Source organism: Cydia pomonella, chromosome 9, assembly GCF_033807575.1.
Source record: "Cydia pomonella isolate Wapato2018A chromosome 9, ilCydPomo1, whole genome shotgun sequence".
Taxonomy (NCBI): Eukaryota; Metazoa; Arthropoda; class Insecta; order Lepidoptera; family Tortricidae; genus Cydia; species Cydia pomonella.
Window position 1 is genome coordinate 8267137 of NC_084711.1, and position 23702 is coordinate 8290838.

Here is a 23702-nt window from a genome sequence, read left to right on the forward strand (position 1 = left end):
AGCTATGGGGCCATGCAGCCGATTGGCAGCGTGTCTTTCGACTTCAAAAACGAGCTGTAAGGGCTATTGCTCGAGTTCCATGGCACGAGTCTGCAAAGCCACGAGTCTGCAAAGCCACATTTCACTGCCCTAGGGATTATCACGCTTTTTTTTGACGGAGTGGGAATGCATTTACGCACGGTGTGTGGGACTCGGCGCTCCTTACCCCTCTCCTGGCAAGAGGGGGGGGGGGGGAGAATTTGGCCCTACCCACTAAACCCATTCCGGCGTTTCACCCACTTTGCCGTTTATGAGGGCGCACTGGGATCGATAACATTCCACCACGGTGCCCTCTGGCAGCAGGGATTATCACGCTGCCGGGTCTTTTGATACTGCAAACAGTCTTATACACGCGAGAGAATTTAGATAAATTCCCCAGGCGGGGTGACAAAAGCGACCGTATTACACGATATGGACACAAACTAGCTGCGGTGACCCGTAGCTTACACTTCATGGGCCCCTCTGTGTATAATAATAACAAAGTAGTTTGTTAATGTTTAAAAATAAACTGAAAACTTGGCTCGTTGAACGGTCATTCTATAATATAAAAGAATTTCTGACTGCGAAATATTGATGAAAATACTACCTAATAATAATAATAACGCTGTGGTCAAACGCTTGCCTATCGTTATAAAAGAAATAATAACACCTACGCAAGTAGCTAATGTATTTTAATTAATGTGTTGTAATTTTAATTCCTTTTTTTTGTTATTTGTACTAGTTATGTAAGTTCACATGTATTACCTATTACCAATAAAGAATGAGTATGAGATGTTCCATAAGACCATCCCGTTCGCCCCCCCCCCCCCAGTTCCACGTCTAATCCAGTTAAGTACTATATTCATTACAAAATGTCAATGTCAAAATTCATTAAATCTATCGATAATAACCCAAACATCGTCGGTACAAGTGTACGGCACTATCAATAAAACTGTGACGTGAAGATAATGTGACGGAACGAAAGGAACTTTATTACGGCCGGGCTGACAGTTCTGGGTTCTTTTCTACTGCTAATTTAATTGGTAGGTAATTTTTTTTTTAATTATAAGATGCTTATTTTACGAAGATTATTCATTTCGTGTGCTTAACCCCTTGGTGCCAGTAATGATTGAGTAATTTTACTTAGTTTAAGTTCTTTTACTCCTATTAGACGGCAATGTGATGTGGCCGGTTGTACTCTGAAACGGAATCATAATGACTTCGTACAATTGCTCAGTCAAAATTATTCTTTATTCTGTTATCAATTACTATCAACAGACAGAGCAGTTGATTCGTGGTAGTCGGTAGGGTACGACGTGTCCAATTGGTTATATATTATTACTATTGGTAAGCAACTTTCACGAATTCATAATTTCCTTTACTTAAATATACTTATTAACATGTCGATGTCAATTAAATATTTTATTTATGGACTTAATATAGGGACTTTATATAGGTGTGAAGGTAGCAACTTGAACTTTGTACTGGTTGTTTACTCGGCGACAACCTGTTTTCAAGGTTTCTCCTTGATTTACAATTGTAATTGGTATAGAATGTTAATAATCGAAGTTCACTTGCCTGTTACTAGTTGCAGTGAGTCCCTTATTCACTAAAGAATTGTAAATAATAAGCATGTAAGTGATTTAGGGTGTTTCTGGGATCTGTTACTTATTTTTATAACTATTTTTAATACTTGAGGCTACGGTGAATAATAAATTTATGTTCCTATAGACTGCCTTCAATAGGTATTTTTATAGGTATGTAATTACACAGTAAGTTAAGTAAATCATGTTGCATTCTTTTGAGAATTCATGAATCATTATTGATTCAGTTGGTTCTCTACCTATGTTTAACTTATGACAGAATTACTGATAAGTGATTTCAAGGTGAAGGTGAAATCTATAGAATTATTGTAATTGCTCTATTTTAATTTTTCTTATCACACTTATCAGTGATAAGCTGATAAGATGATTTTTTTACCAATAATTTAAATGGAGCTTGTATATTTTTGAATTTTTATAGGACATACACCTAAGATATACCAGCTCGTGTTGCATTATCAATGTTATCTAAACTAATCAGGGTAATAATCTCATGTGTCAATATAAATCAAATATTGTTGATATATTTCACTTCTGCGGGGGCAGCATGGTTCCATCTTTGTCTGGCTCGGGCAAGTGGTCTGTTATACAGGTATATGCACCGACCAATGTAGCTACACAAGATATGAAAAACTCCTTCTACAGAGAACTCACAATTGCCTTAGAAAACACACACAAAAACAAAATATTAATGGGAGATTTCAATAGCACACTCGGAGACCTGGAAAACAACTACAATAATAGAGTTGGCAAATATACCACAGGTAAAATAAATGATAACGGAAACAGACTAATAGACTTCGCAACTGAGAACAGATTATATATATTGAACACATTCTTCAAGAAACACTTTAACAGAAAATGGACCTGGATATCACCAAAGGGAATAAAAGATGAAAGGGATTTTATACTTAGTAATAATAAAAACAACTTTCTTAACATAGAGATAGTGAACAAGTTAGACTTTAATTCAGATCATAGACTATTGCGTGCAAAATTATTAGTTAAAACTCCAAGACACTCAAGAAAACATATAAAGAGCAACAGGATACAGATCCCTCAATCCATACCTGAAGAGTATGGGAACACTTTGTCAGAGGAACTTGCAAAAACATACCAAGTCTCGAGTATACAAGATAAATATAACATATTGGAAAAAGGATTAAAAGAGTTAAGTAATAAATTCAGATTAAAAACAGAGAAAAAAGATAAAATAGGGCCAGAAGCAAGCAATCTTATTACACTACGGAGGGCATTATTTACAGACAGGACAAAAAATAGAAAAGAAATAACCAGTATTAGTAAAAGAATAAATGATAGCATTAGACAACACAGATATAGAACCAGATTAGATAAAATACAAAACTGCATAGAGAAAACAGGAGGAGTTAAGAAAGCTATAAAAGAGCTCAAAGAAGAAACTTCATGGATACCATCTGTAAACAGTAATATTAAAAAACAAGAATCCAAAAGATTACAAATCCTAAATACAGCCACACAATTTTACAAAAACTTATATAGTGACAGCCAAGTAACAATAGAAAATCATCACAGAAGTAAAAATAATAATGTTCCAGACTTCTTAATGAGAGAAGTAGAGTATGCAGTAATTACACAAAAAAATTACAAATCTCCGGGAGAAGACAACATTAGCAATGAAATTTTAAAAGCAGCCCTCAACTACATATCAAAACCACTAACTGACTTTTTCAATGAAATCTTGATACAGGAAACCATACCGGAACAATGGACAAAAACTACAATCACTCTTCTTCATAAGAAAGGAGACAAAAGCGAAATTAACAACTATAGACCAATAAGCTTGATGAGTAATTTATACAAGATCTTTTCAAAACTAATTTTGGGACGAATAACGAAAACCTTGGAAGAAAACCAACCAAGAGAGCAAGCGGGATTCCGTAAAAATTTCTCAACAATTGATCATATACTAGTAATTAAACAAATCACAGAAAAATGCCAGGAATACCAAATGAATTATTACATAGCATTTGTCGACTATAATAAAGCATTTGACTCTTTAAAACATACGGAAATATGGAAAACACTCAACGAACAAGGAATCTCACAAAAATATATTAGAATAATACAAGAAATTTACTCCAACAGTACGGCTAAAATTAAACTAGAACGTTTAGGTGAAGAATTTCCAATAAGGAAGGGTGTTCGTCAAGGTGACCCGTTATCCCCAAAAATATTTATTGCAGTTCTTGAGAGTGTTTTTAGAAGAATGAACTGGGAAAACTATGGGCTCAATATTCTAGGCAGAAAACTAAATCACCTAAGGTTCGCTGACGATCTAATACTAGTATCAGATAACCCGACAGACCTGAAAATCATGTTAGAAGAACTAGACACACAGAGCAAACTAGTTGGCCTATCTATGAACATGTCAAAAACAAAACTAATGTCAAACAGTGCTAAGGCACCAATAGACGCTAATGGAAATGAAATAGAGTATATGAATGAATATGTATACCTAGGACAAGTAATATCACCGGAAGACCAGACGGACAAAGAGCTGCAGAGGAGAACCACAAATGCCTGGAAGAAATTTTGGTCATTGAAAGATGTCCTAAAAGCCAAAGAAATACCTACAGGACAGAAATTTAAAATTTTCAAAAGTTGTATCATACCAGTCTTATCATATGGTTGTCAAACATGGGGACTTACTAAAAAACAGGAACAAAAATTAAATGTTTGCCAGAACAACATGGAAAGAACCATTTTAAACATAAAGCTAAGAGATAGGGTGAAAATAACTACCATAAAAGCAAAATCCAAGACCAAAACCCTATCATCAGTGATCAAGCAACAAAAGTGGAGATGGGCTGGCCATATAATGAGGGAAAACAAAGATAAATGGACTAGAGAACTTGTGGAGTGGTGCCCAAGATATAACACCAGAAAAAGCGGGCCACAACAGTACAGATGGTCCAACGACCTAAGAAAGACTGGAGGAAAAGCTTGGATGAGTGTTGCAAGAAATAGACCAAAATGGAAGACTTTGGAAGAGGCCTTCGTCAAGGGACGAGTTGGAGTTGCCGATGGAAATGATAAATAAATATACTTACAAATGTAAAAAAAAAAAAAAAAAAAAACTTCAATAATAAAGGCTATTTTTATTTTATTTATTTATTATGACAGAATTACTGATAAGTGATTTCAAGGTGAAGGTGAAATCTATAGAATTATTGTAATTGCTCTATTTTAATTTTTCTTATCACACTTATCAGTGATAAGCTGATAAGATGATTTTTTTACCAATAATTTAAATGGAGCTTGTATATTTTTGAATTTTTATATTCTATGTTAATAAGAAATATTTTTATGATTAATAATTTGTTTCATATCAAAATTGCTACTCAATAATAGAACTATAATGTATTTTTAACATTCTAACAGGACATACACCTAAGATATACCAGCTCGTGTTGCATTATCAATGTTATCTAAACTAATCAGGGTAATAATCTCATGTGTCAATATAAATCAAACTAGAGTTTTGCTTGGTGCGCGGGGCCCGGGGGCCCCGCGGTGTGCATGGTGCTGTTGTTAGTATTGTTGTTTTTGTAGTTGGTGCTGTTATTGATGTTGTTATTGATGAGTTATTGTTGTAGGTGCCGTTGTTTGAGTGAAAAAGTTTGTTTTCCAAAGGGAAGATGTGTTGCAGTTGTACTTTTGTTGCGCGTGCGAGCATTCACTCGGCCTTGCGTATGTTGTTATTAATATTGTTGTTTATGTGTTGTTGTTGTAGTGTTTGTTGTTGTTGCTGTTGTTTAGGTGTAAAAGTTTGTGTTTTCCAAAGGGAAAAGGTAAAGCAGTTGTACTTTTGCTTGCAAGGAATGGTCCGCGTGCGAGCACGCACTCCCGCAGCTCGGCCTTCGGCCTCGCGTGCTTGGGCGATCCAATGGGACGCTCCGGGCCTTCGGCCCTACGCGGAGCTCGGCCTTCGGCCTTCGCAATATAGTTACTTTGGGGGTTGAAGGGAAGTTGGAGCTTAAACACGACCCAATAGTAAAAGTGTCTTAGACAAGCGAAACGGCGGGCCTGGCGAGCTTCGAAGGGGACGCTTCGGGCCTTCGGCCCTACGCGGAGCTCGGCCTTCGGCCTTCGCTAGCCTCGACGCTTCGCCGTCGGGCCTTCGGCCCGCCGGCTCCGCTTATTAAGACAGTTGACTTGTTGCCGGTTCGCTTTATAACTTTTCCCGTTATTTTTGTTGTTATTAATATAAAGAAGATTTGTTTTCCAAAGGGGAAAGTTAATGCGGTTGTACTTCCGCTTTGGGCCGCACTCTCGCAGCTCGGCCTTCGGCCTCGCGTGCTTGGGCGATCCAATGGGACGCTCCGTGCCTTCGGCCCTACGCGGAGCTCGGCCTTCGGCCTTCGCTGGGTTTCGAAGCTCAGCGTCGGGCCTTCGGCCCGCCGCTTCGCTTATTAAAACAGTTAACTTGTAACCGGTTCGCTCTATAAATGCATTTTTCCCGTTATTTTTAGTATAAAGAATATTTGTTTTCCAAAGGTGAAATGTAATGCGGTTGTACTTCCGCTTTGGGCCGCACTCTCGCAGCTCGGCCTTCGGCCTCGCGTGCTTGGCCGAACCAGTGGGACGCTCCGGGCCTTCGGCCCTACGCGGAGCTCGGCCTTCGGCCTTCGCTGGGTTTCGAAGCTCAGCGTCGGGCCTTCGGCCCGCCGCTTCGCTTTTTAAGACACTCGGGGAGGGTTGGTTTCGCTTCGGGATTAGTGCGGGAAGTTGGAGCTTAAACACGACCCAATAGTAAAAGTGTCTTGACAAGCTCACGTCGGGCCTACGGCCTTTGGCCTTCGGCCCGCCGTTTCGCTTGTCTAAGACACTTTTCCTATTGGGTCGTGTTTAAGCTCCAACTTCCCCCTCTCAGGTGACGCTTCGGGCCTTCGGCCCTACGCGGAGCTCGGCCTTCGGCCTTCGCTGGCCTCGACGCGTCGCCGTCGGGCCGTCGGCCCCCCCGCTCCGCTTATCAAGACAGTCGACGTGGTAGAACGCTTGGGAGCACCGTACGCACGCAGCTCGGCCTTCGGCCTCGCTTTTAGTTACTGGGGGTTGCACGCTTGGGGGTCGGGGTGAAGGCTCCGGGCCTTCGGCCCTCCGCCGGGGTCGGCCTTCGGCCTCCCAGCCTGAAGCTCGCCCTTCGGGCTCGCTTAACCTACTTGGAAGTTTTACTTTGCCCCTGTCCGCCGCCATTTTGGATTTTTCCAAAAAACTTTTTTTCATATGGTAATCTTGGCCCCCCAGGCTCGCCGCATGCAAAATCTCAGCGCGCTCGGACCAACATTAAAAAAAAAAAAAAAAAAAGTCGGTCATTTTGAAATTTTTTTTGATGCAGTTTTATTTGTCTTGGGGCCCTCTATGACATTTGGTCGAGCACCCCCCACCTATCACGCACCGTTTGAGAGTTGCCATACAAAAGTAAACTGGCCATATTTCCGCCATCTTGGATTTTTTCCAAATTTTTTTTTTCCGTACGAGTCATTGGGGCTCCGAGATACCGCGACCAAAATTTCAGAGCGCTCGGACCTTTTTGAAGTTTTAGAAAAAAAAAAAGTCGGCCATTTTGAATTTTTTTTTTCTTATTCAGATTCCACTCGGAGCCCTCTATGACATTTGGTCGAGCTCCCCCGACCTATCTCTCACCGTTTAGCATGTGGGGGATTCGAAAAAAAATCCCATACAAATTTTTTTTCGAGCTAAAAAAAAAAAAAAATTTTTTTTCGAACGCGGGGGCCCATATGTACCCACATACCGGTTCTCGGCGCTCTCGGACCGTTTTGAAATTTCGGCGCCATTTTGAGTCGGCCATTTTGAATTTTTTTAAATGCCATTCCATTTGTCTCGGGGCCCTCTATGACATTTGGTCGAGCAACCCCCACCTATCTGTCACCGTTTAAAAGTTGCCATACAAAATAAAAGTGGCCATCGTGTCCGCCATCTTGGATTTTTTCCAAAAATTTTTTTTCCATACCGATCTAGAGGGCCCCGAGATTCCGTGACCGAAATTTGAGCGCGCCGGGACCGACTTGAAAATCGGCCGCCATTTTGAATCCGCCATTTTGAAAAAAAAATGGCGGCCTCCGAAACTGCCCAGGGTCCTCTGTGACATTTGGTCGAGCACCCCCCCACTATCTCCCACCGTTTAGCCGGGCCGTCAAACATTTTTCTGTCCCGATCCGGTAGACCGAATGTCGGATTTTTCCGGAGGTCACCGGACCGCCCCCTGTACGGCCGTACCAAACTCGAATCCCCCCCGCGCCTCCTTCCGGGAGAACAATTCGTGTCAATTAATGTTCGGGCTGCAGCTTTATATAATATAGATATTGTTGATATATTTCACTTCTGCGGGGGCAGCATGGTTCCATCTTTATCACCTGTCACTACGCCTGTCACTTTCGCATTTACATACTTGCTAGAATGTGACAGGCATGGTGACAAATGATAAAGAGCCGAACATCCTAGCCCTTCTGGTGTCATATACTATTATTGAAGAAATATTTGCTGGTACATTAAAAGTTTTTGTAAATGGCTCTATTTAATGGCCTCTAAGCATAGTCCCTAGTGATCCTGTAGTAGTAGTGACCCTGCTTCTGAGACTAGAGACCCCAGGTTTGAATCCTGGTATTTGTGTTTATCACAGATATTTGAGTATCTGTGTTTTTTTCATGCATTGAAATATTTATCTATAGCTATTTATTGTATTATATAATTTATATTGCCTTGTAATACCCACAAGTCCCACAACACAATCCTCTTGGAGCTTAGGTACTAAGCGACAAGGTCGATTTGTATAAGATTTTCCCTTGTCCCATAATACAAATAAAGGCTCTAGCAGTTTTGGAGTAATTTACAGCACAAGGGCTATCATAGATTAGAAAACATTCTCACTAAATTTCGTGCCTATTTCATGTCTGCCATGAGAGTTCTGAACTCCATAAAATAAAAATAGATCTAATATTTTTGATGACTAGTCCCATCTGCATTTAGTTTTGCCCGTTTATCCCTTTCATAGAGAACATATTATATACTAGCTGTTGCCCGCGACTTCGTACTACGTCGGATTTGTATGTTGGTGGTTATATACATGAGCATAGAACATTATGCAGCAAAAGGTAGCAGTAGGGAAGGTTAAGCACTTGTTAATAATTATACAACGCATGAGATTTATTTGACACAACCTACGAAGTTAATAAAGTGAATAAAAGTGAAAAAAAAATTCTCGATATAATCCCTTAAGAAGATTTTCAAGTTAAGTATTCCAATGTAATGCAAACTTTAAACCCTTTTTTCACCAATTTGGGGGATTAATACTTTCAATGAACGCCATTTTAAAAGCCTAGTTTAAAATAAAACTCGTACCACATATAAACATCTATCCCCTTTTTAACCCCCTTAGGGGTCTAACTTCCAAGAACGTGAAAATTACTTTTTTTAATCTTACATTATGGTTTTCTATGAAGTTTTAAAGCATTTGTAATGGATTCCAACTTTCAACCTCTATTGTAACCATTTTAGGAGAAGATTTTTTAAAAACGCTGAAATCATTTTTGTTTTATTCTAATAATATGCCCATATACAAAGTTTCAAGTCCCGCACTCAAAAAAATGTTTGACCTCCATAGAAACATTCAAGCACCACTACCTTGGGGAATGAATTTTTAAAAACGCTTAAGAGCCCTTAATCCTTGGAGCGTTCTCCGATTTCACGAAATAACGCTCGATAGATGGCGTTGGCGCTCGGTACGCGAGCGCCGGCAACGCGACGCGCGTTTCAATGCAGACTAGAATAATCTTGATAGTTTTCAATATAATTTCAAGCAACATTAATTTTAGTGTCATATGATATCATATGGGCACTCTTTATTTTATTGTATATGCACAGTAGTTTTTTTTTTATGTACACTACTACTAAGTGTACAGACTACAGAGTGTACTATAACCCTTGCTCTTTATTCTGTCTCTTTCACACCAATGGAAAATGAAGAAGTTACTAAATGACTGCAGGTATAAATAAAGTATATTAGTGCGATAGAGAGACAGATAGTGTTTCGTTGTCGTATCGTAAACGATTGGCATGTTGGCCACACACTTGCTTAGTGCCTAGCCAAAATACCAATCGTTTGCGTATATTAGTGCGATAGAGAGAGAGTAGTGTTTCGTTGTCGTATCGTAAACGATTGGCATGTTGGCTACGCACCCATGATACCTAGACAAGAAGCCAATCGATTGCGCATATTAGTGCGATAGAGAGACAGATAGTGTTTCCTTGTCGTATCGTAAACGTTTGGCATGTTGGCTACGCACCCATGCTGCCCAGCCAAGATGCCAATCGTTTGTGCATATTAGTACGAGAGAGAGACAGATAGTGTTTCGTTGTCGTATCGATTGGCATGGTGGCTACGCACCCATGCTGCGTAGTCAAGATGCCAATCGTTTGCGCACATTAGTGCTATAGAGTTTCAGTGTTATTTGAAATCACGTTAGGGTTTGTATTATTATTTTTGACCCGAATGAAGTCCATCCAGGTTCTTATGATGGAGTCAGGAGTTGGTCACCAGAACTCCTAATCTACTCATTATAATTCCATCGTGCTTGGGCTCAAAAGATTTGCCCTGACGAACACCATCGATCTAGATGAGGTCCAGGGTCTCATGACGGAGTCAGGAGTTGGTCACCAGAACTCCCCAGAACTCCTAATCTACTCATCATAACTCCATCGAGTTTGGGCTCAATAGATTTACCCTGATGAGCACCATAAATCTAGATGAAGTCCAGGGTCTCATGATGGAGTCAGGAGTAGGTCACTAGAACTCCTAATCTACTCATTATAATTCCATCGTATTCGAGCTCAATAGATTTGCCCTGACGAGTACCATCGATCTAAATGAAGTCCAGGGTATCATGATGGAGTCAGGAGTTGGTCACCAGAACTCCTAATCTACTTATTATAATTCCATCGTGTTTGGGCTCAAAAGATTTGCCCTGACGAGTACCATCGATCTAGATGAAGTCCAGGGTCTCATGATGGAGTCAGGAGTTGGTCACCATAATTCCTAATCTACTCATCATAACTCCATCGTGTTTGGGCTCAATAGATTTGCCCTCACGAGCACCATCAATCTAGATGATGTTCAGGGTCTCATGATGGAGTCAGGAGTTGGTCACTAGAACTCCTAATCTACTCATTATAATTCCATCGTGTTTGGGCTCAAAAGATTTGCCCTGACGAGTACCATCGATCTAGATGAAGTCCAGGGTCTCATGATGGAGTCAGGAGTTGGTCACCAGAACTCCTAATCTACTCATTATAATTCCATCGTGTTTGGGCTCAAAAGATTTGCCCTGACGAGTACCATCGATCTAGATGAAGTCCAGGGTCTCATGATGGAGTCAGGAGTTGGTCACCATAATTCCTAATCTACTCATCATAACTCCATCGTATTTGGGCTCAATAGATTTGCCCTCACGAGCACCATCAATCTAGATGATGTTCAGGGTCTCATGATGGAGTCAGGAGTTGGTCACTAGAACTCCTAATCTACTCATTATAATTCCATCGTGTTTGGGCTCAAAAGATTTGCCCTGACGAGTACCATCGATCTAGATGAAGTCCAGGGTCTCATGATGGAGTCAGGAGTTGGTCACCAGAACTCGTAATCTATTTATCATAACTCCATCGTGTTTGGGCTCAATAGATTTACTCCGACAAGCACCATCAAATTACCATTATGATGAATAGATTAGGAGTTCTGGTGACCAATTACTGAGTCCATCATGAGACCCTCGACTTAATCTAGATCGATGGTACTCGTCAGGGCAAATCTTTTGAGCCAAAACACGATGGAGTTATGATGAATAGACTAGGAGTTCTGGTGATCAACTCCTGAGTCCATCATGAGACCCTGGACCTGATCTAGATTGATGGTGCTCGTCAGGGCAACTCTATTGAGCCCATACACGATGGAGTTATGATGAGTAGATTAGGAGTTCTGGTGACCAACTCCTGATTCCATCATGAGACCCTGGACCTCATCTAGATCGATGGTGCTCGTCAGGGCAAATCTTTTGAGCCCAAACACGTTGGAATTATAATGAGTAGATTAGGAGTTCTAGTGACCAACTCCTGACTCCATCATGAGACCCTGGACTTTATCTAGATTGATGATGCTCGTCAGGGCAAATCTATTAAGCCCAAACACGATGAGGTTATGATGAGTAGTTTAGGAGTTCTGGTGACCAACTCCTGACTCCATCATGAGACCCTGGACCTCATCTAGATCGATGGTGTTCATCAGGGCAAATCTATTGAGCCCAAACACGATGGAGTTATGATGAGTAGATTAGGAGTTCTGGTGACCAACTCCTGACTCCATCATGAGACCCTGGACCTCATCTAGATCGATGGTGCTCATCAGGGCAAATCTTTTGAGCCCAGACACGTTGGAATTATAATGAGTAGATTAGGAGTTCTAGTGACCAACTCCTGACTCCATCATGAGACCCTGGACTTTATCTAGATTGATGATGCTCGTCAGGGCAAATCTATTGAGCCCGAACACGACGAGGTTATGATGAGTAGATTAGGAGTTCTGGTGACCAACTCCTGACTCCATCATGAGACCCTGGGCCTCATCTAGATCAATGGTGTTCATCAGGGCAAATCTATTGAGCCCAAACACGATGGAGTTATGATGAGTAGATTAGGAGTTCTGGTAACCAGCTCCTGACTCCATCATGAGACCCTGGACCTCATCTAGATTGATGGTGCTCGTCAGGGCAACTCTATTGAACCCAAACACGATGGAGTTATGATGAGTAGATTAGGAGTTCTGGTGACCAGCTCCTGACTCCATCATGAGACCCTGGACCTCATCTAGATTGAAGATGCTCGTCCGGGCAACTCTATTGAGCCCAAACACGATGGAGTTATGATGAGTAGAGTAGGAGTTCTGGTGACCAACTTCTGACTCCATCATGAGACCCTGGACCTCATCTAGATCGATGGTGCTCATCAGGGCAAATCTTTTGAGCCCAAACACGTTGGAATTATAACGATTAGGAGTTCTAGTGACCAACTCCTGACTCCATCATGAGACCCTGGACTTTATCTAAATTGATGATGCTCGTCAGGGCAAATCTATTGAGCCCGAACACGATGAGGTTATGATGAGTAGTTTAGGAGTTCTGGTGACCAACTCCTGACTCCATCATGAGACCCTGGGCCTCATCTAGATCGATGGTGTTCATCAGGGCAAATCTATTGAGCCCAAACACGATGGAGTTATGATGAGTAGATTAGGAGATCTGGTGACCAGCTCCTGACTCCATCATGAGACCCTGGACCTCATCTAGATTGATGGTGCTCGTCAGGGCAACTCTATTGAACCCAAACACGATGGAGTTATGATGAGTAGATTAGGAGTTCTGGTGACCAGCTCCTGACTCCATCATGAGACCCTGGACCTCATCTAGATTGAAGGTGCTCATCAGGGCAACTCTGTTGAGCCCAAACACGATGGAATTATAATGAGTAGATTAGGAGTTCTAGTGACCAACTCCTGACTCCATCATGAGACCCTGGACCTCATCTAGATCGATGGTGTTCGTCAGGGCAAATCTTTTGAGCCCAAACACGATGGGATTATAATTAGTAGATTAGGAGTTCTAGTGACCAACTCCTGACTCCATCATGAGAACTTGCAGGACTTCATCCGGGTCAAAAATGATAATGCAAACCCTAACGTAATTTCAAGTGAAAATGCGTTTTTCAGAAAATCGCAGCCAAATAACACTAGACCTTACTCATAGTGTTGTGTTCCTGCCGGTGAGTAAGGTTGCCAGAGCTCAACGAGGGGTGGGAGGGGGTTCGGGTCGGCAACGCGCATGTAACTTCTCTGGAGTTGCAGGCGTACATATGCGGGCCGTATGCTTGTTTGCCACCGACTTAGTATTAAAAAAAAAGTAACACTGAAAATCCATCAATAAGCGAGTCTGTTAGGCATACTGTAAAAAATGAACTTTTATTAAGATTTTCTAATCGCAGTATATAGCACTTCTCGGAACTCCGTAGCTGATTACGATCGCAACGAATGCCTGACAATCGAGCACAGGTCCGTCCTCTAAGCGCGCTCCGCGCGGACTGAGAGCGGGGCGTCGCTGCTGCGTGATTTATACGTGTTTTAAAAAAATATAAATTTACGGCAATGTAGGTCCCATAGTTACAATTTTTTTTTTATAGGTTAACATAAAGTTACAGTTTGCTATAATATTATTTTTAAAGCAAAATATGCGTACAATTTGCGGAAATAAAATATAATAAAACCCTGTTTTCGCCAAAAAAATGAAGAAAACTCGGAAGGTATTTTATCAGTTTTTTCAAATGAATCTTCGATTGTTAATCATTCCAGCCCCTCGTACGAGATATGTTGAATCAAATTGTAGTCATTCATGTACCAAATGATTCTTGTTTATAGCAAAATTGAGAACCGAAACGCCACATCTCACTGCAAAATTTGGAAAAGACTCCCAAAAAACCTCATTAAAAAAGAGGTTTAAAAGAGAAAATGAAAATTTGAACTGTTGGAGCCCCTAGTTTAGGAAACGATTATTTAAGTACGTTATCAGTTTTTGAATAAATACTAATAGTTACGTCGTAATCTTGAATGAAAAAGGAAGCATTTTACAAAATACGCTCGTCTGTAGGAATAAGGACTCTTAATATTGTTTTCTTCTCTTTCAATGAAGTACCAATTAACGAAGTTTAAATTTCCTATCTTAAGTTAAATTTTAAACCTCTTACAAATTATAAACCCCTTAACCCATTTCGGGGATGAATCTTTAAAAACGCTGAAATATTTTTTCTTGTATTCTAAAAATATGCCGTGATATAACGATTCAAGTCCTGCACAAAAATGTTTGATTTCCATAAAAACTTTAACCCCTTTTTCACCACCTTGAAAAATGAATTTTCAAAAACCCTGAAATTAGTTTTCTTCTAATTTATTCAAATATCTGTTTACGAAGTTTCAAGTTCCTAGGTCAAACTAATTTTTTAACCCCACACAAACTGTCCACCTCTATTTAACCCTTTTAGGGGATGAATTTTTAAATACGCTGAAATAACTTCTCTTGAATTATAACAATATGCATTTATATAAAGTTTCAAGTCCCACAAGCAAAAAACTTTTTTATCTCCATACAAACTTTCAAACCCTTTTTCAGCACCTTGAGGGATGAGCTTTAAAAACGCTGAAATTAGTTTTCTTCTATTTTAACAAAATACCGTTTTACAAAGTTTCAAGTTCCTAGCTCAAAATAAATCTTGAACCCCATACAAAACTATTCCCCTTTTTAACCCTCCTTAGGGGTTGAATTTTCAAAAAACGTTGATTTTAACTTTAATTTAATTTCGCATAACTAATTAATTGATAGGTATTAATTATTTATTTATCTACTGTACCAAAAAATATTCTTCTTTCAACCAGTAAAATAACTTTAATGTTAATATTTTTATTTCCTTTTTTATTGTGGGACCACATTACAATCAAAGATGTGGGTTTAAGTCCCACGTTAGTCAGAGTGTATCATCGTTATTTTTTTTATTGGGATTGACATCTGCAAGTACAATTTACAGTAAAGATAACTGTTGTCTAAATAAGGTTATTATTATTAGCTGTCTAATTACTAAGTAGGTAATTATTAAATATTTTTATAGACATTGCATCTCACTTTTTACTTCACGCTTTAACATCGCGTGACTATTAATCTTGCAGGATGTACTTGTTCGGATATTAGGAAATTGCTTAAAGTAATCAACAAACATTTGTTTAGTTTACTTATATTAAAATAATCTAGTCTATGTGTAACTAGGCCAAAGTCAAAAGGTCCTATTAGGTACACTTATATTATAACTCTCCCATTTCTTTTGAATAATATACGTACAAGTTTTATGTCGCCCAAATTAAACAATTGATTACCCCAAATAACGAGACCGTAACAAAAAGTGTCTGTTAAGACTCGAGGCCTTTGAGTCCTCGGCTTTAAGACTCGACTCAGTTATTCAGACTCGTATAATTAAGACGAAACTCGAGTTCTTTTCGACTTATTAGAGTCCCGAGTCGTTTATACAGACTTAAGTTCTTTTCGGAGAACTTGTAATTTTTTTACAAATAACTTCTAAATGCGTTGTCTTAATGTAAAATTCATGGGTGTACATAACATAAATCATACAATAACGCCTATTTCCTTTACTGTAGTTTAGGTAAAGCCTATAAAATTGTTGACTGAGCCTTTATTCGGAGACTCGAGTCCTTTTGAGTTGCGCTTAAAAAAGACTCAATAAAGGACTCGACTCGGGACTTAAAAGACTCAGAAGTTTTTTAAGCTCCGAGTCTCGTAAGAACGAGTCGAGTTCTTCAATTTAGACTCGAAAGACTTGAGTTCCTACCAACAATAGTAACAAAACGCGTAAGCGCCTTGAATTTGACGATGCTTACGACGTTTTGGTCGCGTGGTACAGGGAGTCCGGGAGACTTGACCAGGTGGAGGACTTGAATCATTATATATAATATGTCAAAATAAAATTATTTTTAGTTAGCATGCATTTGTCATGGCCAGATAGATATCGTTAGGTGATATCACAGTGATAAAATAAATAATTTGATTTTGTCACTTTTAATAAAATGTTTCATGTCTGGTCAAGTCTCCCGGACTCCCTCTACAGGTTGCGATTGCGATAATTTCATTTTTTGGTCATGGCTTCTCTATAGTAAAAATACCGCAATGACTAATACCTATTTCATGTAATGTCACATAAGAATCTAGTTCAAAATGAGAAATTAGCGGGGAATCTAATAACTTTTCATTTATTTGATTTAAATATGTTTAATCATATACACACAATAATGGAGTTATTTTTTGAAGATTTATACTCACTTGCTATAAACATGTTATTTTTGTCTTTATATATATATATATATATATATATATATACGCCTTATACGCGGTATCAATAGCAACTGCCATTGATACGGCACGTATACACTTACTTAACACAAAAATAGGTACCTACCGATTGAATCATAGTAACCGTCTCGTTCTTCTAACATACCCATTGTTCGCCGTAATATTATAATATTTATAACTAATAAGCGTGTCTAAGATAGGTACATAGGTAATTCATCCCTTATTAGCATTAGTAGGTAGACGGTGCGAAATTCCACGCGCTACGGTGTAATTTTTCGATATGGATGGAGTGTAGTGTGCCCCATGCAAAGGAACATTGTAGCCTTTTTAGGGTTCCGTAGCCAAATGGCAAAAAACGGAACCCTTATAGATTCGTCATGTCCGTCTGTCTGTCCGATTCTGTCACAGCCACTTTTTTCCGAAACTATAAGAGCTGTACTGTTCAAACTTGGTAAGTAGATGTATTCTATGAACCGCATTAGGATGTTTACACAAAAATAGAAAAAAAACAATAAATTTTGGGGGTTCCCCATACTTAGAACTGAAACTCAAAAAATCTTTTTTCATCAAACCCATACGTGTGGGGTATCTATGGATAGGTCTTCAAAAATGATATTGAGGTTTCTAATATCATTTTTTTCTAAAATGAATAGTTTGCGCGAGAGACACTTCCAAAGTGGTAAAATGTGTGTCCCCCCCCCCCCGTAACTTCTAAAATAACAGAATGAAAAATCTAAAAAAAATATATGATATACATTGCCATGTAAACTTCCACCGAAAATTGGTTTGAACGAGATCTAGTAAGTAGTTTTTTTTTAATACGTCATGAAATTAAAAAAAAATTTTTTTTTTCATCATACCCATACGTGTGGGGTATCTATGGATAGGTCTTCAAAAATGATATTAATGTTTCTAATATTTTTTTTTTCTAAACTGAATAGTTTGCGTGAGAGAACCTTCCAAAGTGAAAAAAAGTGTGTCCCCCCCCCTGTAACTTCTAAAATAACAGAATGAAAAATCTAAAAAAAATATATGATATACATTGCCATGTAAACTTCCACCGAAAATTGGTTTGAACGAGATCTAGTAAGTAGTTTTTTTTTAATACGTCATGAAATTAAAAAAAAATTTTTTTTTTCATCATACCCATACGTGTGGGGTATCTATGGATAGGTCTTCAAAAATGATATTTATGTTTCTAATATATTTTTTTTCTAAACTGAATAGTTTGCGTGAGAGAACCTTCCAAAGTGAAAAAAAGTGTCCCCCCCCCCCCTGTAACTTCTAAAATAACAGAATGAAAAATCTAAAAAAAAAAAATGATATACATTACCATGCAAACTTCCACCGAAAATTGTTTTGAACGAGATCTAGTGAGTAGTTTTTTTTTAATACGTCATAAAATTAAAAAAAAAAATTTTTCATCAAACATATACGTGTAAGGTATCTATGAGACACTTCCAAAGTGGTAAAATGTGTGTCCAAAGTGGTAAAATGTTGAACAAGATCTAGTAAGAAGATTTTTTTTTAATACGTCTTAAATTGTACGGAACCCTTCATGCGCGAGTCCGACTCGCACTTGGCCGCTTTTTTTTCATAATAACGACCAGATTTATTAGAGAAATGGTCTCTAGATCTAGGCACTTAAGCTAGCCATTTTTATGCTTTTGCGATATACGCTAATAAATTTTATAAATAGTGTACTCGTTCATTATCAAGGTTAATATTGCGAGTGAGTGACCTACCTATGTTATAATATTATTGTTAATAATGTGATAACGCGCGTAACCATCGCTTAGGAGCGCAGGGGTCTTCGATAATCTAGTTACATAATAATAATATCCAACAACAATAAAAATTAATACGAGTAGTTTATATTATCGAACATCCTAATACCATTGGATTCAGCGATTTTGTAAAGTATCTCTCGAATGAGACAAAAACATGATTTTTTTATACTATGTCAGTGTCAGTCTCCGTAGTCTATGTATGTACGCCTGCAACTCCAGAGGAGTTACATGCGCGTTACCGACCCTAGCATCCCCCCCCCCCCCCCCCCCCCCTCGATGAGCTCTGGCTACTCACCGGCAGGAACACAACACTATGAGTAGGGTCTAGTGTTATTTGTCTGCGGTTTTCTGTAAGGTGGAGGTACTTCCTCTGTTGGGCTCCGCTCTAAATCTGGAATGACATCCGCTGCGCTGTGCCCTACCACACAAAGCGAGATGACATTCACAAACCTCTCTTTTGGACGTAGTTTAAGGACGTACCCGGGTCCATATATTTAAGGTCAGGTCATATTACTAATAGGTACATATATTAGTGGCTCTGTGAGCTGTAGCCCTCGTGATAAGCATAAAAAAATAAAAAAGTATTATCATAGCGATGTCACAGTAGTCTTAAATGGCATAGACATTACTGACGTTTAGTCCTTTAGGCCAATTTCCTCCATTTTGAAAATATTCGAAAAAAACGAAAATACAAAAAAAATCTAACTAAACTTCTAAACTAGCTCCAAAATTTCACGAGAATCGGTTAAGAAATGCGACTTACAGAGGAGAATATCGGGACATACAAAAGCATTTTTGCCCAAGTAGAAACGGGAGACCTTCGCTGATGCTTGGTCAATAATAATAATTATTATTTATAGTATGTGGTAATATATTTCTATAAATATGTGGTAGTTTACATATTGTTATTAATTATTTATGTAGTTTATAAGTATGGTTTCCTTTTTATTTTATTCATACAATATATTTCTTTATCTGCACCAATTCTCTCTGATATCTCTCTTTGGCCCTATGGTTGACTGGTAGAGAATGCCATTTGGCATTAAGTCCGCCATGTGTACATTGTTGTATATGTTTTGTGCAATAAAGTCTAAATAAATAAATAAATTATATGACGATGAGCAAGAAAATTAAGGAAGTAAGTCTGAAACTATAACAGCCAGTTGAATCGTTTACTCTAGTAAGTTTTAGAGTTAAGAAGTACCTACATATACGCGGACCTTGTGGTATCATAGTCTTCAAGACGTAAAAATAATCATAGCTAGATAGAAAAAAAAAAATTAGGTGCTTATGAGTCAAGTATACTAAGAAAACATGACCCTTTGTCTCGTCTTGGCGGGGGCACGGCCGAGCCCCCAGATATTTGAAGGATAGATTGACTGTCGCACTGGACAATAATGAATGTCCAAATAGTTACATAAGTGACTTAACGCAAGGAAAATCACTACTCAAAGTCATACGTTACGTCAGTACTCAAAATGATTCAAATAGTGATTGGCATGATCCATCGAATTTGGATGTAGGTAGACCAATTCCATATTCAACGATTGTTTTCGTTAATGTTAATATGTTATTGTTGTTACAGAACATCTAACATGTCGAAAATCAAGGCTGGACCCGTCGTTGACATCCTTGGTGATGAAATGACCAGAATCATCTGGGACCTCATCAAGGACAAGCTAATTTTGCCCTTCCTGGACATCGAGCTGCATACCTATGACTTGGGCATGGAATACCGTGATAAGACTGACGATCAGGTCACAATCGATTGCGCCAACGCAATAAAGAAATATAATGTTGGCATCAAGTGCGCCACGATCACTCCCGATGAGAACAGAGTAGAAGAGTTCAAACTCAAGAAAATGTGGAAGAGCCCCAACGGCACCATCCGTAATATTCTTGGAGGTACCGTCTTCAGGGAAGCTATTATCTGCAAAAACATTCCCCGCCTCGTCACCGGCTGGGAGAAGCCCATCATCATCGGTCGTCACGCTCACGCCGACCAGTACAAGGCCACCGACTTCGTTGTCCCGGGCGAAGGCAAACTCGAACTCATCTGGACGCCTCCCTCTGGAGAGCCCATTAGGCACGTCGTTAACGAGTACAAGGGTGCCGGAGTTGCTCTTGGCATGTTCAACACTGACGCATCCATTATCGACTTTGCGCATTCCTCATTCAAATTTGCTTTGGACAGGAAATATCCCTTGTACTTGAGCACCAAGAACACCATTCTCAAGAAGTACGATGGACGCTTCAAGGATATCTTCCAAGAAATCTACGAAAAGGAATACAAGGCACAATTTGAAGCTGCCGGGATCTGGTATGAGCACAGGCTGATCGACGACATGGTCGCCTACGCCATGAAATCAGAAGGAGGCTTCGTATGGGCTTGTAAGAATTATGACGGTGACGTCCAGTCGGACTCTGTCGCTCAGGGTTACGGATCTCTGGGTCTCATGACCTCCGTGCTCATCTGCCCCGACGGCAAGACAGTGGAGGCCGAAGCTGCTCACGGTACCGTGACCAGGCACTTCCGTTTCTACCAGCAAGGAAAGGAGACTTCCACCAACCCTATTGCTTCCATCTTCGCATGGACGAGAGGCTTGCTACATCGCGCCAAGTTAGATGATAACGCTGAACTTAAGAACTTCGCTGAGACCCTCGAGAGCGTGTGTATCGATACGATTGAAGGAGGCGTCATGACTAAAGATCTTGCTATTTGCATTAAGGGTATGAATAATGTAAAACGGTCGGACTACTACGAAACGTTCGAGTTCATGGATAAACTGGCCGAAAACTTGAAGAAGCGCCTTGGCAAATGACTGCCTGAAGCGAAACTCTAGATTTAAGAGTTTTTTACTATTCTGTCTCAAAATGGGATAAAGGGTACCTACTTATATACAAGAGCTGAATTTATACGCTTTTATTTATTTGATTGTATTAATATTTTCTTATTTTAATAAATGTATTTCATTATAATTAACTTAAATGTTTTTTCCTACTCCTCTACTGTTATCTGTCATTTATGCATTCATTAACAGGAATATAAGAACATACATAAAAGATTTCAAGAAAAGTCTATATTGTCTTAATTGTCTATTCCTCATAAAAGCTCTTGTGCTTTTAATCGCTATAACGTTACTGCGATTGATGGCTACCAAACTAACAAAACCAAAACGAATACAGTTTTAAACTAAGTGCTTTGCTGCCAACTTACAAAATATTCATTAGGTTGCATAGTAAAAATAATTACTTCATAAGTCAGAAACACGCATGTGACACCCGTAATATAGCAACACCCATAGACTACGAAAACCGCTTAGCGTTGCTTGTTAGTCTCCGTAGGCTACGGTGGCCAAAATTGAGAAAAAACTGTCCAAAAATTTAATTTAGCAAGTAGCAAGTACCAGGGCCTCATGAGTTACGAGGTGTCGCTGACCGGCCGGCCGCGGCCCGGGGCAGGCTGGGCGCGTAACAAGGTATGCTCGCGCGTCTTGGCTATATACTTTTGCTTTGTTTACCTAACTTAAGATTTTTTTTTGTTGACTTGTAGGAAAAAATATTGTATGCAACGTTGTATAAGTAGGTCAAAAAATGCTCGTGGCGTATTCCTTTACAATGTTCGCCTACGCCTTCGGCTCCGGCTCACATTGTAACTCACGCCACTCGCCTTTTTTGACCCTTCTTATACAACTGTTGCATAAAATACTATTATAATGCCTTTAGTGTCCATAGGTTTCTATTATAATATAAGCTGACGTAAATAAAAGGAACTTAACAAATGACATCCATTATTACATTTATTACTATAACGATGAGTTTATTATTCAATTTATAATTGTTAATAGAAAATGCCAATTAATACTTTAATAATCTATGGAAATAGTCACGTGACTTATCATAGGATCTGTCATTCCGATACATTTTTACATTTCGTTTGTCGATGTCCGATTGTCATCTTTACTACGCTTGTAGAGATAAAGTAGGTAAAAATAATAAACTTTGCACTTCAGCCAGTATTCGAAGATGGTATGGTATTGCACAGGTAGTTAAGTTTTAAGCAACAATAGGCTGTTACAGCGATAAATTATGGACAAACCTGAGAATCGACTACGTGGAGTGAACGCGTTAACCCATTCATTGCCGAAGACGCGAATTCGCGTCCTATGTATGTGTAATCGTAATGCCGAGGACGCGATTTCGCGTCCTCGAGTTATTTGTTTTTTTTTGCTAGAAAACAACTGTACTTAAATGCTGATACCAAAATGTTACTTTGTTTATGAAGGATAATATTATACTGTTGCTGGTTTTTGGATTCAGTGCATCTGTAATTTTCATAATTCTTATCTCGGATGCCGAAGACGCGAATTCGCGTCCCATGTTATGTGTAATCGTTATGCCGAGGACGCGATTTCGCGTCCTCGAGTTGTGTTTTTTTTTTGCTAGAAAACAACTGTACTTAAATGCTGATACCAAAATGTTACTTTATTTATGAAGGATAATATTATACTGTTGCTGGTTTTTAGATTCAGTGCATTTGTAATTTTCATAATTCTTATCTCGGATGCCGAAGACGCGAATTCACGTCCGATCGTAATTCCGGGGTCGCGATTTCGCGGCCTCGTTTTTTTTACTAGAAAACAACTATTTATTTATTTTTTGAAGGAGAATATTATACTTCGGTTTTTGGATTCAGTGCATTTGTAATTTAGAAAAAATAGTTTTTGCTAGAAAAACACTTATTTAAAAATTATACTAAAATAATTTAGATACGCAGACATGTTTATGTCCAGGGGTACTAAAAATTTTCGACTGTATATTTAACTATAATAAAATGGGTTGCATTTAATATTTAAAGTGTGAAGAAAATAATGAAATGAGACCATTTCTTTTTATCTACTATATACTAAGTTTTGTTACTAGTCACGAATAAGAAATTATTACAACCAATATTATCTAAACACTTGCTTTAAACACTTTCTTTAACTTTTATAATCTTACTAAAAACCATTAAAAACTCATATACGTCTGAAGTATACGGCCGTCACGTCTATACTGAATAGGGAATGCAAAAACCGGAGGTTTTTCAAAACCGGCTTTTTCTTCGGTTTTACCACAAAAAAACCGGTTTCGGTTTTTAGAATCAACAATTCTTAAATTCATCGCCATGGAATAAAGAAAAGATTGCTTCACGTGTAAAAACGAATGCTAGTATAGTACGAGGGTTGCTACTTATATATCCGGAAACAAAAAAACAAACGTACACGGCTGAAAATGGTTTTATT

At 38.9% G+C, this 23702-nt stretch overlaps 1 protein-coding gene across 3 annotated transcripts; it reads left to right on the plus strand.

Annotated features, from left to right (window-relative positions):
* The first annotated feature begins 912 nt into the window (after window positions 1-912).
* On the plus strand, window positions 913-21400 carry LOC133521249 (isocitrate dehydrogenase [NADP] cytoplasmic). Of its 3 annotated transcripts, none has more exons than XM_061856099.1 (2): window positions 913-1061; window positions 20003-21400. In XM_061856099.1, exon 2 carries the CDS (start codon window positions 20013-20015, stop codon window positions 21237-21239), a length of 1227 nt encoding a protein of 408 aa, XP_061712083.1. In that variant the 5' UTR covers window positions 913-1061; window positions 20003-20012; the 3' UTR covers window positions 21240-21400. The 3 variants fall into 3 exon arrangements, with proteins under 3 accessions (XP_061712083.1, XP_061712084.1, XP_061712085.1); XM_061856100.1 differs by lacking the exon at window positions 913-1061 and adding an exon at window positions 1209-1365; XM_061856101.1 differs by lacking the exon at window positions 913-1061 and adding an exon at window positions 1507-1652.
* Window positions 21401-23702: the final 2302 nt, after the last annotated feature.

Coding starts and splice junctions, on each gene's coding strand:
- LOC133521249 (XM_061856099.1), top strand. CDS start 20,013: ATGTCGAAAATCAAGGCTGGACCCGTCGTTGACATCCTTGGTGATGAA.